Below are 15,152 nucleotides of genomic sequence, written 5' to 3' on the forward strand. Positions count from 1 at the left end.
TATTGGCAATAAATGTTGTAGTAATTGTAATAGGCACAAATGCAGTACTTATTTACACTAATTTACACAAAAAATCACCACTATGCAAGATATTCTGACAACAAAAATATATACATTGATCCGTAAAATAACTTCTCCTCCCATAAGCGAAAAAAAAACGTATTACATACCAATGACCAACATGAACTAACATTATTTAACCCAGGAGATCATTGCAGCTGAAAAAAAGATCAAAGGTAAAGTAATGAAAAGAAAGGACTAATCTATATCACAAGAGATATGGTATGTGAATTTTAAACTTAAGGGAACCAAAAAGAAGCTGCTGCAAGTCAGCGCATAACGCATCAGCTTCAAGATAACTATAGAATGTGATCACATAAGAAACAGATTTATAGTGGAATGTGTAAGTGGACAAGAGTAACTTCTTAGACTAGCTGGTCCAAGATTTAGAATATGTCACTGAAAGACAAGACAAAGGTACACTGTATAAAGCAGCAAAACACCGTCATACGGATTAATTTCAACAGTTGTTTCAAAAAGTATATAAGTAATATAAAATGACATTTAGCTGCTTAAACACTTTCAGAACGACATCAACACTGAGGCACTTGCAATAAGCAAGGGCAGTTTTGCCAACAAGAAAGTGAAATGCGGAAGGGTACCTGTAAAAGACGATTATTCTTTAATCAAATTAACTATTTTACATTTAACGATTTGATTATATGTTCTGTTGCTATCAGCAAACATTTGCTCTTTCAATCGTTACTTTACTTACGGGTCAATATTATATGAACACAACTCCGTGCATTTATGTTTGTAAGAGAAATGAACTCAAACGAAAAGAAATATTATATAAAAACATTTGAACATGTATATTTAATTGACGGTAAAATCGTACGAGATGGACACCATAGACTGAACTTAGTAATATAAAATATGCGCAAAGTCGACCGACGACGGCCAACGTTTTTGGATTCTCACCTAGGCGAATCTTGTCCGATTCCCGCTCCCGGAGCATATTAGCTTGCTTTGTCGTCAACATACCTGTGAGCGGGGGTTTTCCGGGTTATTCGGCTTGCACCCACATAACAAGACCGCACCAAGATGTATTGACTTCCAATATGAAAAACATGCTATTGCAGCTACAATTCAGAATTCGATTCAAGTTTCATGACTCTACTCATAATTTGATCAACTTGTGTGAGTCATGTTACTTTTGTGACAAAGTGTTGTTTGTAAAATGGTGTATTGAATTATCAAAACTATTGCATTTTTTTAATTTCTTGAAGAAGCTAATATATTAATGATGTCTTGTAATTAAGTTATGCTATCGGGAGTTTCGGCCAATAGCGGTACACATTTATTGGTACAACAAGTTCTTGAACGTGAAGTTGTTAAAAAGCTGTCGTGTTTATAAATCCTTTCCTGGTAAGTATCACCCGATACGACTCGAGTTAGTCTGATCAACAGGCCTTAGGTTAACGGAGTTAGCTTGTACGGACAGGCAATGGTATTAACATCATACCATTTGGTATGGGTTAGCCTCTAGATAACCTGGCTCAAAGATCTATAAATAAATTGTCTATTTATAGATAACGAAGGAAAAGGGATTAGGCTACGGGGGCACACTACAGTTTTTCACAAATCGGCTACTGGCTGCCGGGGTGGGGGCACTGTCCGTCCTCACAGCTAACACAACGTCTACACCTGAAATCATACAAAACATATCTTCAGTATTGTTGGGGGTATGTCTTCCAGAAAATACATGGATAGCCATGGTGCACCCACTTGCTGTATATTTTTATCATGGAAAATCAGCCAATTTAGGGGTCTGAATGTCACTTGTTTTCGAGGCCATTTCTGTGATTTTCAACACAAATTTACCACTTAACTGCAAATGCCAGTTCATTAAACACTTTCTGCTTTACTGCATCACTAACCAGATATTTGACCGACACCGAAGAATCCTAGGGTCATCCACGCGGTTTTTTGCAGAAATTCAGTTGAGTGGAGGCACCTTTAAAATTCATGCAAAATTAGCCTTCGGAGCTAGAAACCAGCATGTACGTATTTCATGACCTTGACTGCCCAGCAGACACACTGGCTAGGCACTGGACACATTTTCGAATTCACTAAGCATGCATTTCAAACCACCACCACTCAAATCAGATACTTTAAACTTGTAAAACACTATTATTGCTGCTCAGTTTTATTGTATCCCTATTTATTAGAAATTTTTCCCTGCCAATTCGACACTAAGGCTCAAAACTGTATAGTGCTACCTTAAGAAACACCATACTATGGTAGAATCAGGAAAGTTGACTATTTTCATGAGGTTTACTCATATATGAGTGTGTTCAATAAATTTTAAAATCCTGGGACGACTCGTGTATTTTTTATGCCTTGTTTTCTACACATGATAATTTGGTCATTTTCAGTACTGTTTCCCACTATCTGCAGACTGTACTACTGAGCCAGGAATTGCATTATGTTTGCAAGCAAATTTCAACAAACACTGCATTGTTGTACCCAATCATTTAAAAAATGATGTCCAAATGATAATTAACAGCCAAACACTTCTGATCAATGCATTGGTGCTGAAAAATCCTCAAAAAGCATAGCAAAAAGGTTAATTTTTTGAAAGTTTTTACATATTTTCATTTAAAAAAGCCCATTTAATTACATGATTTACCTTTTCTTATGCAAACCTACCACTGAATTTTCTTCTACAAACAAGCACAGTACTTTGAGTAATGTAAACATTTGATTAAACATGGCTTTGGCTGCCACAATGGACTAAAATGACAATATCTCCCAATGAAAGGGAGGTAATCCAAAAGTTATAGAGATGACCACTGGCCAATCTTAAAAATTAACAAAAATAGATACAGCACAGGGAAAAACAAGAACTTGGCACTTATCAGATGGGATTAAACAAACCTTTGCACATACAAAGAAAGTATTTTCTGGATTAAACTGGATTAAAAATGTTGGGCACACAGGACAAAACAAACTACATAAAAATGCTTGCCAGTGGTGTTCGAACACGTGTGCGAATGGAACTTCAAAATTTAAAGACAATAAAATCAAACGATAGCAATTACTTTGTAACAAGAAGTTCACAGGCTCTTGCTAACATAATTCCGTGTTTCAGCAACGATCATTCAAAGTGCTCAAAAGCGTCTACCGTGTGCCAGCACCACATGTCAAGCATTCGAAAGTACAGCGTAAAACATTTGCCATACGGACAGCACCTTCATCTTTCGAATACGGATAGCAGCCGTCTCAAAGACACTATATCAAGTACTTTTGATACCAAAACACTTCAATATGTAAGCAATCTGTACAATGCAAACAGATGTGAGAGTTTGCACTCGACAATTTTCAACTATGCCCCAAAATTCACATGTTGGAAAAGGAATTTTTCCGGCCTATGCCATTCAGCAACCCATTCTCGAACGCATGGAAAAGGCAGAGCCACGTTTATTTTGGCTCGCACTGTCGGTATTAAAGTAAAACAGCATTCACAGATGTACAGGAATTTACAACATATTGACAAACGGAGCACTTATCATTCACGAAGAAAGGAATCCTTTCAATATAAGCAAACCAGATACTTTTTGCGAAAACGGGTTTCAAACCTTCCACTACTGAAAGACTCACTGTATTCATCTCAGCCATCATCTTCAGCTGGGGACCATAGTTATGGAATACGTTATTAGATCTGTTTGCAATGTGCAGATTGACAAAGAACAATCTTCACTAGAAACAAAAACAAGAAATCAGAGATTTAAAACAATGTAAACAGTGATCAACAAACCAGTTACCTTTCACATAATACACTTCGGGTAACCATGATGACCAGTGCATCCTCTTGTCGCCAAGCACTTTTTTCAAGAATAATTCACCGATTGGGGCTCATACGACAAATGTTCCACCTTAATGCACGTTTTGTTGCGACATATATGTGAAACATTCATTGTGTCTGTCATAATCATTGTACCCAATAAGTGCAAAAAGAACGCAAGCCGGTGTGCGAGGAAATGTATGCGCTTGCCGGCCACTGTGGCTCGCAGCACCCCATATCCATAGCGGTCATGCTCACCCACCCATAACCGACAAGCACCTGCTGCACCTGCACCTCCAGACTTTTGTTCTACAAGGTTTTTTAACCGTTGAACTGTGTGAAAAGAAGGGACACTTGCATGAAATGCACTGGCCATAAGCTATGACTGAAAATGCAAACAAGTATGGATATTAATGCTGTTTTTGTCCATTTTCCCCCCTGGAAAAACCTTACATTTCACTATTGGACTCTCGCTTTAGCACAATAATCTTTGTAAGCAGTTGTAAATTGGTAAATATGGTCAATAAAACTTGTAAAGATCCATTAATGTGCATAAATAAAAAATTGCCAATACCAGACATTGAGTTACCTCCCTTTGTTTGAGCCCTTAGTATGCTGGTGTTAAGTGTTTTCCGATTGGAAATATTGTCGAAAATAAAATGCTGACATGTTCAGCAACATTTTTAAATGCAATTAAATGTTTTTGATAGGACTTGAAAAATTGACACTTTACCTTAAGGGGGCACACTACAGTTTTTCACAAATCGGCTACTGGCTGCCGGGGTGGGGGCACTGTCCGTCCTCACAGCTAACACAACGTCTACACCTGAAATCATACAAAACATATCTTCAGTATTGTTGGGGGTATGTCTTCCAGAAAATACATGGATAGCCATGGTGCACCCACTTGCTGTATATTTTTATCATGGAAAATCAGCCAATTTAGGGGTCTGAATGTCACCTGTTTTCGAGGCCATTTCTGTGATTTTCAACACAAATTTACCACTTAACTGCAAATGCCAGTTCATTAAACACTTTCTGCTTTACTGCATCACTAACCAGATATTTGACCGACACCGAAGAATCCTAGGGTCATCCACGCGGTTTTTTGCAGAAATTCAGTTGAGTGGAGGCACCTTTAAAATTCATGCAAAATTAGCCTTCGGAGCTAGAAACCAGCATGTACGTATTTCATGACCTTGACTGCCCAGCAGACACACTGGCTAGGCACTGGACACATTTTCGAATTCACTAAGCATGCATTTCAAACCACCACCACTCAAATCTGATACTTTAAACTTGTAAAACACTATTATTGCTGCTCAGTTTTATTGTATCCCTATTTATTAGAAATTTCTCCCCTGCCAATTCGACACTAAGGCTCAAAACTGTATAGTGCTACCTTAAGAAACACCATACTATGGTAGAATCAGGAAAGTTGACTATTTTCATGAGGTTTACTCATATATGAGTGTGTACAATAAATTTTAAAATCCTGGGACGACTCGTGTATTTTTTATGCCTTGTTTTCTACACATGATAATTTGGTCATTTTCAGTACTGTTTCCCACTATCTGCAGACTGTACTACTGAGCCAGGAATTGCATTATGTTTGCAAGCAAATTTCAACAAACACTGCATTGTTGTACCCAATCATTTAAAAAATGATGTCCAAATGATAATTAACAGCCAAACACTTCTGATCAATGCATTGGTGCTGAAAAATCCTCAAAAAGCATAGCAAAAAGGTTAATTTTTTGAAAGTTTTTACATATTTTCATTTAAAAAAGCCCATTTAATTACATGATTTACCTTTTCTTATGCAAACCTACCACTGAATTTTCTTCTACAAACAAGCACAGTACTTTGAGTAATGTAAACATTTGATTAAACATGGCTTTGGCTGCCACAATGGACTAAAATGACAATATCTCCCAATGAAAGGGAGGTAATCCAAAAGTTATAGAGATGACCACTGGCCAATCTTAAAAATTAACAAAAATAGATACAGCACAGGGAAAAACAAGAACCTTGGCACTTATCAGATGGGATTAAACAAACCTTTGCACATACAAAGAAAGTATTTTCTGGATTAAACTGGATTAAAAATGTTGGGCACACAGGACAAAACAAACTACATAAAAATGCTTGCCAGTGGTGTTCGAACACGTGTGCGAATGGAACTTCAAAATTTAAAGACAATAAAATCAAACGATAGCAATTACTTTGTAACAAGAAGTTCACAGGCTCTTGCTAACATAATTCCGTGTTTCAGCAACGATCATTCAAAGTGCTCAAAAGCGTCTACCGTGTGCCAGCACCACATGTCAAGCATTCGAAAGTACAGCGTAAAACATTTGCCATACGGACAGCACCTTCATCTTTCGAATACGGATAGCAGCCGTCTCAAAGACACTATATCAAGTACTTTTGATACCAAAACACTTCAATATGTAAGCAATCTGTACAATGCAAACAGATGTGAGAGTTTGCACTCGACAATTTTCAACTATGCCCCAAAATTCACATGTTGGAAAAGGAATTTTTCCGGCCTATGCCATTCAGCAACCCATTCTCGAACGCATGGAAAAGGCAGAGCCACGTTTATTTTGGCTCGCACTGTCGGTATTAAAGTAAAACAGCATTCACAGATGTACAGGAATTTACAACATATTGACAAACGGAGCACTTATCATTCACGAAGAAAGGAATCCTTACAATATAAGCAAACCAGATACTTTTTGCGAAAACGGGTTTCAAACCTTCCACTACTGAAAGACTCACTGTATTCATCTCAGCCATCATCTTCAGCTGGGGACCATAGTTATGGAATAAGTTATTAGATCTGTTTGCAATGTGCAGATTGACAAAGAACAATCTTCACTAGAAACAAAAACAAGAAATCAGAGATTTAAAACAATGTAAACAGTGATCAACAAACCAGTTACCTTTCACATAATACACTTCGGGTAACCATGATGACCAGTGCATCCTCTTGTCGCCAAGCACTTTTTTCGAGAATAATTCACCGATTGGGGCTCATACGACAAATGTTCCACCTTAATGCACGTTTTGTTGCGACATATATGTGAAACATTCATTGTGTCTGTCATAATCATTGTACCCAAGAAGTGCAAAAAGAACGCAAGCCGGTGTGCGAGGAAATGTATGCGCTTGCCGGCCACTGTTGCTCGCAGCACCCCATATCCATAGCGGTCATGCTCACCCACCCATAACCGACAAGCACCTGCTGCACCTGCACCTCCAGACTTTTGTTCTACAAGGTTTTTTAACCGTTGAACTGTGTGAACAGAAGGGACACTTGCATGAAATGCACTGGCCATAAGCTATGACTGAAAATGCAAACAAGTATGGATATTAATGCTGTTTTTGTCCATTTTCCCCCCTGGAAAAACCTTACATTTCACTATTGGACTCTCGCTTTAGCACAATAATCTTTGTAAGCAGTTGTAAATTGGTAAATATGGTCAATAAAACTTGTAAAGATCCATTAATGTGCATAAATAAAAAATTGCCAATACCAGACATTGAGTTACCTCCCTTTGTTTGAGCCCTTAGTATGCTGGTGTTAAGTGTTTTCCGATTGGAAATATTGTCGAAAATAAAATGCTGACATGTTCAGCAACATTTTTAAATGCAATTAAATGTTTTTGACAGGACTTGAAAAATTGACACTTTACCTTAAGGGGGCACACTACAGTTTTTCACAAATCGGCTACTGGCTGCCGGGGTGGGGGCACTGTCCGTCCTCACAGCTAACACAACGTCTACACCTGAAATCATACAAAACATATCTTCAGTATTGTTGGGGGTATGTCTTCCAGAAAATACATGGATAGCCATGGTGCACCCACTTGCTGTATATTTTTATCATGGAAAATCAGCCAATTTAGGGGTCTGAATGTCACCTGTTTTCGAGGCCATTTCTGTGATTTTCAACACAAATTTACCACTTAACTGCAAATGCCAGTTCATTAAACACTTTCTGCTTTACTGCATCACTAACCAGATATTTGACCGACACCGAAGAATCCTAGGGTCATCCACGCGGTTTTTTGCAGAAATTCAGTTGAGTGGAGGCACCTTTAAAATTCATGCAAAATTAGCCTTCGGAGCTAGAAACCAGCATGTACGTATTTCATGACCTTGACTGCCCAGCAGACACACTGGCTAGGCACTGGACACATTTTCGAATTCACTAAGCATGCATTTCAAACCACCACCACTCAAATCTGATACTTTAAACTTGTAAAACACTATTATTGCTGCTCAGTTTTATTGTATCCCTATTTATTAGAAATTTCTCCCCTGCCAATTCGACACTAAGGCTCAAAACTGTATAGTGCTACCTTAAGAAACACCATACTATGGTAGAATCAGGAAAGTTGACTATTTTCATGAGGTTTACTCATATATGAGTGTGTACAATAAATTTTAAAATCCTGGGACGACTCGTGTATTTTTTATGCCTTGTTTTCTACACATGATAATTTGGTCATTTTCAGTACTGTTTCCCACTATCTGCAGACTGTACTACTGAGCCAGGAATTGCATTATGTTTGCAAGCAAATTTCAACAAACACTGCATTGTTGTACCCAATCATTTAAAAAATGATGTCCAAATGATAATTAACAGCCAAACACTTCTGATCAATGCATTGGTGCTGAAAAATCCTCAAAAAGCATAGCAAAAAGGTTAATTTTTTGAAAGTTTTTACATATTTTCATTTAAAAAAGCCCATTTAATTACATGATTTACCTTTTCTTATGCAAACCTACCACTGAATTTTCTTCTACAAACAAGCACAGTACTTTGAGTAATGTAAACATTTGATTAAACATGGCTTTGGCTGCCACAATGGACTAAAATGACAATATCTCCCAATGAAAGGGAGGTAATCCAAAAGTTATAGAGATGACCACTGGCCAATCTTAAAAATTAACAAAAATAGATACAGCACAGGGAAAAACAAGAACCTTGGCACTTATCAGATGGGATTAAACAAACCTTTGCACATACAAAGAAAGTATTTTCTGGATTAAACTGGATTAAAAATGTTGGGCACACAGGACAAAACAAACTACATAAAAATGCTTGCCAGTGGTGTTCGAACACGTGTGCGAATGGAACTTCAAAATTTAAAGACAATAAAATCAAACGATAGCAATTACTTTGTAACAAGAAGTTCACAGGCTCTTGCTAACATAATTCCGTGTTTCAGCAACGATCATTCAAAGTGCTCAAAAGCGTCTACCGTGTGCCAGCACCACATGTCAAGCATTCGAAAGTACAGCGTAAAACATTTGCCATACGGACAGCACCTTCATCTTTCGAATACGGATAGCAGCCGTCTCAAAGACACTATATCAAGTACTTTTGATACCAAAACACTTCAATATGTAAGCAATCTGTACAATGCAAACAGATGTGAGAGTTTGCACTCGACAATTTTCAACTATGCCCCAAAATTCACATGTTGGAAAAGGAATTTTTCCGGCCTATGCCATTCAGCAACCCATTCTCGAACGCATGGAAAAGGCAGAGCCACGTTTATTTTGGCTCGCACTGTCGGTATTAAAGTAAAACAGCATTCACAGATGTACAGGAATTTACAACATATTGACAAACGGAGCACTTATCATTCACGAAGAAAGGAATCCTTTCAATATAAGCAAACCAGATACTTTTTGCGAAAACGGGTTTCAAACCTTCCACTACTGAAAGACTCACTGTATTCATCTCAGCCATCATCTTCAGCTGGGGACCATAGTTATGGAATAAGTTATTAGATCTGTTTGCAATGTGCAGATTGACAAAGAACAATCTTCACTATAAACAAAAACAAGAAATCAGAGATTTAAAACAATGTAAACAGTGATCAACAAACCAGTTACCTATCACATAATACACTTCGGGTAACCATGATGACCAGTGCATCCTCTTGTCGCCAAGCACTTTTTTCGAGAATAATTCACCGATTGGGGCTCATACGACAAATGTTCCACCTTAATGCACGTTTTGTTGCGACATATATGTGAAACATTCATTGTGTCTGTCATAATCATTGTACCCAAGAAGTGCAAAAAGAACGCAAGCCGGTGTGCGAGGAAATGTATGCGCTTGCCGGCCACTGTGGCTCGCAGCACCCCATATCCATAGCGGTCATGCTCACCCACCCATAACCGACAAGCACCTGCTGCACCTGCACCTCCAGACTTTTGTTCTACAAGGTTTTTTAACCGTTGAACTGTGTGAAAGAAGGGACACTTGCATGAAATGCACTGGCCATAAGCTATGACTGAAAATGCAAACAAGTATGGATATTAATGCTGTTTTTTGTCCATTTTCCCCCCTGGAAAAAACCTTACATTTCACTATTGGACTCTCGCTTTTAGCACAATAATCTTTGTAAGCAGTTGTAAATTGGTAAATATGGTCAATAAAACTTGTAAAGATCCATTTATGTGCATAAATAAAAAAATTGCCAATACCAGACATTGAGTTACCTCCCTTTGTTTGAGCCCTTAGTATGCTGGTGTTAAGTGTTTTCCGATTGGAAATATTGTCGAAAATAAAATGCTGACATGTTCAGCAACATTTTTAAATGCAATTAAATGTTTTTGACAGGACTTGAAAAATTGACACTTTACCTTAAGGGGGCACACTACAGTTTTTCACAAATCGGCTACTGGCTGCCGGGGTGGGGGCACTGTCCGTCCTCACAGCTACACAACGTCTACACCTGAAATCATACAAAACATATCTTCAGTATTGTTGGGGGTATGTCTTCCAGAAAATACATGGATAGCCATGGTGCACCCACTTGCTGTATATTTTTATCATGGAAAATCAGCCAATTTAGGGGTCTGAATGTCACCATGTTTTCGAGGCCATTTCTGTGATTTTCAACACAAATTTACCACTTAACTGCAAATGCCAGTTCATTAAACACTTTCTGCTTTACTGCATCACTAACCAGATATTTGACCGACACCGAAGAATCCTAGGGTCATCCACGCGGTTTTTTGCAGAAATTCAGTTGAGTGGAGGCACCTTTAAAATTCATGCAAAATTAGCCTTCGGAGCTAGAAACCAGCATGTACGTATTTCATGACCTTGACTGCCCAGCAGACACACTGGCTAGGCACTGGACACATTTTCGAATTCACTAAGCATGCATTTCAAACCACCACCACTCAAATCTGATACTTTAAACTTGTAAAACACTATTATTGCTGCTCAGTTTTATTGTATCCCTATTTATTAGAAATTTCTCCCCTGCCAATTCGACACTAAGGCTCAAAACTGTATAGTGCTACCTTAAGAAACACCATACTATGGTAGAATCAGGAAAGTTGACTATTTTCATGAGGTTTACTCATATATGAGTGTGTACAATAAATTTTAAAATCCTGGGACGACTCGTGTATTTTTTATGCCTTGTTTTCTACACATGATAATTTGGTCATTTCAGTACTGTTTCCCACTATCTGCAGACTGTACTACTGAGCCAGGAATTGCATTATGTTTGCAAGCAAATTTCAACAAACACTGCATTGTTGTACCCCAATCATTAAAAAATGATGTCCAAATGATAATTAAACAGCCAAACACTTCTGATCAATGCATTGTGCTGAAAAATCCTCAAAAAAGCATAGCAAAAAGGTTAATTTTTTGAAAGTTTTACATATTTTCATTTAAAAAAGCCCATTTAATTACATGATTTACCTTTTCTTATGCAAACCTACCACTGAATTTTCTTCTACAAACAAGCACAGTACTTTGAGTAATGTAAACATTTGATAAACATGGCTTTGGCTGCCACAATGGACTAAAATGACAATATCTCCCAATGAAAGGGAGGTAATCCAAAAGTTATAGAGATGACCACTGGCCAATCTTAAAAAATTAACAAAAATAGATACAGCACAGGGAAAAACAAGAACCTTGGCACTTATCAGATGGGATTAAACAAACCTTTGCACATACAAAGAAAGTATTTTCTGGATTAAACTGGATTAAAAATGTTGGGCACACAGGACAAAACAAACTACATAAAAATGCTTGCCAGTGGTGTTCGAACACGTGTGCGAATGGAACTTCAAAATTTAAAGACAATAAAATCAAACGATAGCAATTACTTTGTAACAAGAAGTTCACAGCTCTTGCTAACATAATTCCGTGTTTCAGGCAACGATCATTCAAAGTGCTCAAAAGCGTCTACCGTGTGCCAGCACCACATGTCAAGCATTCGAAGGTACAGCGTAAAACATTTGCCATACGGACAGCACCCTTCATCTTTCGAATACGGATAGCAGCCGTCTCAAAGACACTATATCAAGTACTTTTGATACCAAAACACTTCAATATGTAAGCATCTGTACAATGCAAACAGATGTGAGAGTTTGCACTCGACAATTTTCACTATGCCCCAAAATTCACATGTTGGAAAAGGAATTTTTTCCGGCCTATGCCATTCAGCAACCCATTCTCGAACGCATGGAAAAGGCAGAGCCACGTTTATTTTGGCTCGCACTGTCGGTATTAAAGTAAACAGCATTCACAGATGTACAGGAATTTACAACATATTGACAAACGGAGCATCTTATCATTCACGAAGAAAGGAATCCTTACAATATAAGCAAACCAGATACTTTTTGCGAAAACGGGTTTCAAACCTTCCACTACTGAAAGACTCACTGTATTCATCTCAGCCATCATCTTCAGCTGGGACCATAGTTAGGGAATAAGTTATTAGATCTGTTTGCAATGTGCAGATTGACAAAGAACATCTTCACTAGAAACAAAACAAGAAATCAGAGATTTAAAACAATGTAAAAAAGTGATCAACAAACCAGTTTACCTTTCACATAATACCACTTCGGGTAACCATGATGACCAGTGCATCCTCTTGTCGCCAAGCACTTTTTTCGAGAATAATTCACCGATTGGGGCTCATACGACAAATGTTCCCACCTTAATGCACGTTTTGTTGCGACATATATGTGAAACATTCATTGTGTCTGTCATATCATTGTACCCAAGAAGTGCAAAAAGAACGCAAGCCGGTGTGCGAGGAAATGTATGCGCTTGCCGGCCACTGTTGCTCGCAGCACCCCATATCCATAGCGGTCATGCTCACCCACCCATAACCGACAAGCACCTGCTGCACCTGCACCTCCAGACTTTTGTTCTACAAGGTTTTTTAACCGTTGAACTGTGTGAAAAGAAGGGACACTTGCATGAAATGCACTGGCCATAAGCTATGACTGAAAATGCAAACAAGTATGGATATTAATGCTGTTTTTGTCCATTTTCCCCCTGGAAAAACCTTACATTTCACTATTGGACTCTCGCTTTAGCACAATAATCTTTGTAAGCAGTTGTAAATTGGTAATATGGTCAATAAAACTTGTAAAGATCCATTAATGTGCATAAATAAAAAATTGCCAATACCAGACATTGAGTTACCTCCCTTTGTTTGAGCCCTTAGTATGCTGGTGTTAAGTGTTTTCCGATTGGAAATATTGTCGAAAATAAATGCTGACATGTTCAGCAACATTTTAAATGCATTAAATGTTTTTGACAGGACTTGAAAAATTGACACTTTACCTTAAGGGGCACACTACAGTTTTTCACAAATCGGCTACTGGCTGCCGGGGTGGGGGCACTGTCCGTCCTCACAGCTAACACAACGTCTACACCTGAAATCATACAAAACATATCTTCAGTATTGTTGGGGGTATGTCTTCCAGAAAATACATGGATAGCCATGGTGCACCCTTGCTGTATATTTTTTATCATGGAAAATCAGCCAATTTAGGGGTCTGAAATGTCACCTGTTTTCGAGGCCATTTTCTGTGATTTTCAACACAAATTTACCACTTAACTGCAAATGCCAGTTCATTAAACACTTTCTGCTTTACTGCATCACTATACCAGATATTTGACCGACACCGAAGAATCCTAGGGTCATCCACGCGGTTTTTTGCAGAAATTCAGTTGAGTGGAGGCACCTTTAAAATTCATGCAAATTAGCCTTCGGAGCTAGAAACCAGCATGTACGTATTTCATGACCTTGACTGCCCCGCAGACACACTGGCTAGGCACTGGACACCTTTTTCGAATTCACTAAGCTGCATTTCAAACCACCACCACTCAAATCTGATACTTTAAACTTGTAAAACACTATTATTGCTGCTCAGTTTTATTGTATCCCTATTTATTAGAATTTCTCCCCTGCCAATTCGACACTAGGCTCAAAACTGTATAGTGCTACCTTAAGAAACACCATACTATGGTAGAATCAGGAAGTTGACTATTTTCATGATTTTACTCATATATGAGTGTGTACAATAATTTTAAAATCCTGGGACGACTCGTGTATTTTTATGCCTTGTTTTCTACACATGATAATTGGTCATTTTCAGTACTGTTTCCCACTATCTGCAGACTGTACTACTGAGCCAGGAATTGCATTATGTTTGCAAGCAAATTTCAACAAACACTGCATTGTTGTACCCAATCATTATAAAAATGATGTCCAAATGATAATTAACAGCCAAACACTTCTGATCAATGCATTGGTGCTGAAAAATCCTCAAAAAGCATAGCAAAAAGGTTAATTTTTTGAAAGTTTTTACATATTTTCATTTAAAAAAGCCCATTTAATTACATGATTTACCTTTTCTTGTGCAAACCTACCACTGAAATTCTTCTACAACAAGCACGTACTTTGAGTAATGTAACATTTGATTTAAACATGGCTTTGGCTGCCACAATGGACTAAAATGACAATATCTCCCAATGAAAGGGAGGTACCAAATTTATAGAGATGACCACTGGCCATCTTAAAAATTAACAAAAATAGATCCAGCCAGGAAAAACAGAACCTTGGCACTTATCAGATGGGATTAAACAAACCTTGCACATACAAAAAGTATTTTCTGATTAACTGGATTAAAAATGTTTGGCACACAGGACAAACCAACTACATAAAAATGCTTGCCAGTGGTGTTCGAACACGTGTGCGAATGGAACTTCAAAATTTTAAAGCAATAAATCAAACGATAGCAATTACTTTGTAACAAAAGTTCACAGGCTCTTGCTAACATAATTCCGTGTTTCAGCAACGATCATTCAAAGTGCTCAAAAGCGTCTACCGTGTGCCGCCCCATTCAGCATTCGAAAGTACAGCGTAAACATTTGCCATACGGACAGCACCTCATCTTTTCGAATACGATAGCAGCCGTCTCAAAGACACTATATCAGTACTTTTGATAC

The 15,152-nt window shown here is 38.0% G+C and overlaps 1 protein-coding gene and 1 long non-coding RNA gene across 2 annotated transcripts in view; one reads left to right on the plus strand and one right to left on the minus strand.

Annotated features, from left to right (window-relative positions):
- Positions 1-1,620: 1,620 nt before the first annotated feature.
- On the minus strand, positions 1,621-7,812 carry LOC127880944 (uncharacterized). Its single transcript, XR_008049820.1, has 3 exons — positions 7,549-7,812; positions 4,581-4,673; positions 1,621-1,707 (listed from the first exon to the last, which is right to left on the minus strand). It is a non-coding gene; the product is annotated as an uncharacterized LOC127880944 (long non-coding RNA).
- A 4,297-nt stretch (positions 7,813-12,109) lies between these two features.
- The window catches only part of LOC127831551 (uncharacterized), a 21,185-nt gene continuing 18,142 nt past the window's right edge, over positions 12,110-15,152 (plus strand). Inside the window, exon 1 of the mRNA XM_052356532.1 lies at positions 12,110-12,126. Within this exon, the coding sequence (XP_052212492.1) occupies positions 12,110-12,126 (17 nt within the window). The remainder of the gene's footprint in view (positions 12,127-15,152) is intronic.

Source organism: Dreissena polymorpha, chromosome 5, assembly GCF_020536995.1.
Source record: "Dreissena polymorpha isolate Duluth1 chromosome 5, UMN_Dpol_1.0, whole genome shotgun sequence".
NCBI classification, from domain to species: Eukaryota; Metazoa; Mollusca; class Bivalvia; order Myida; family Dreissenidae; genus Dreissena; species Dreissena polymorpha.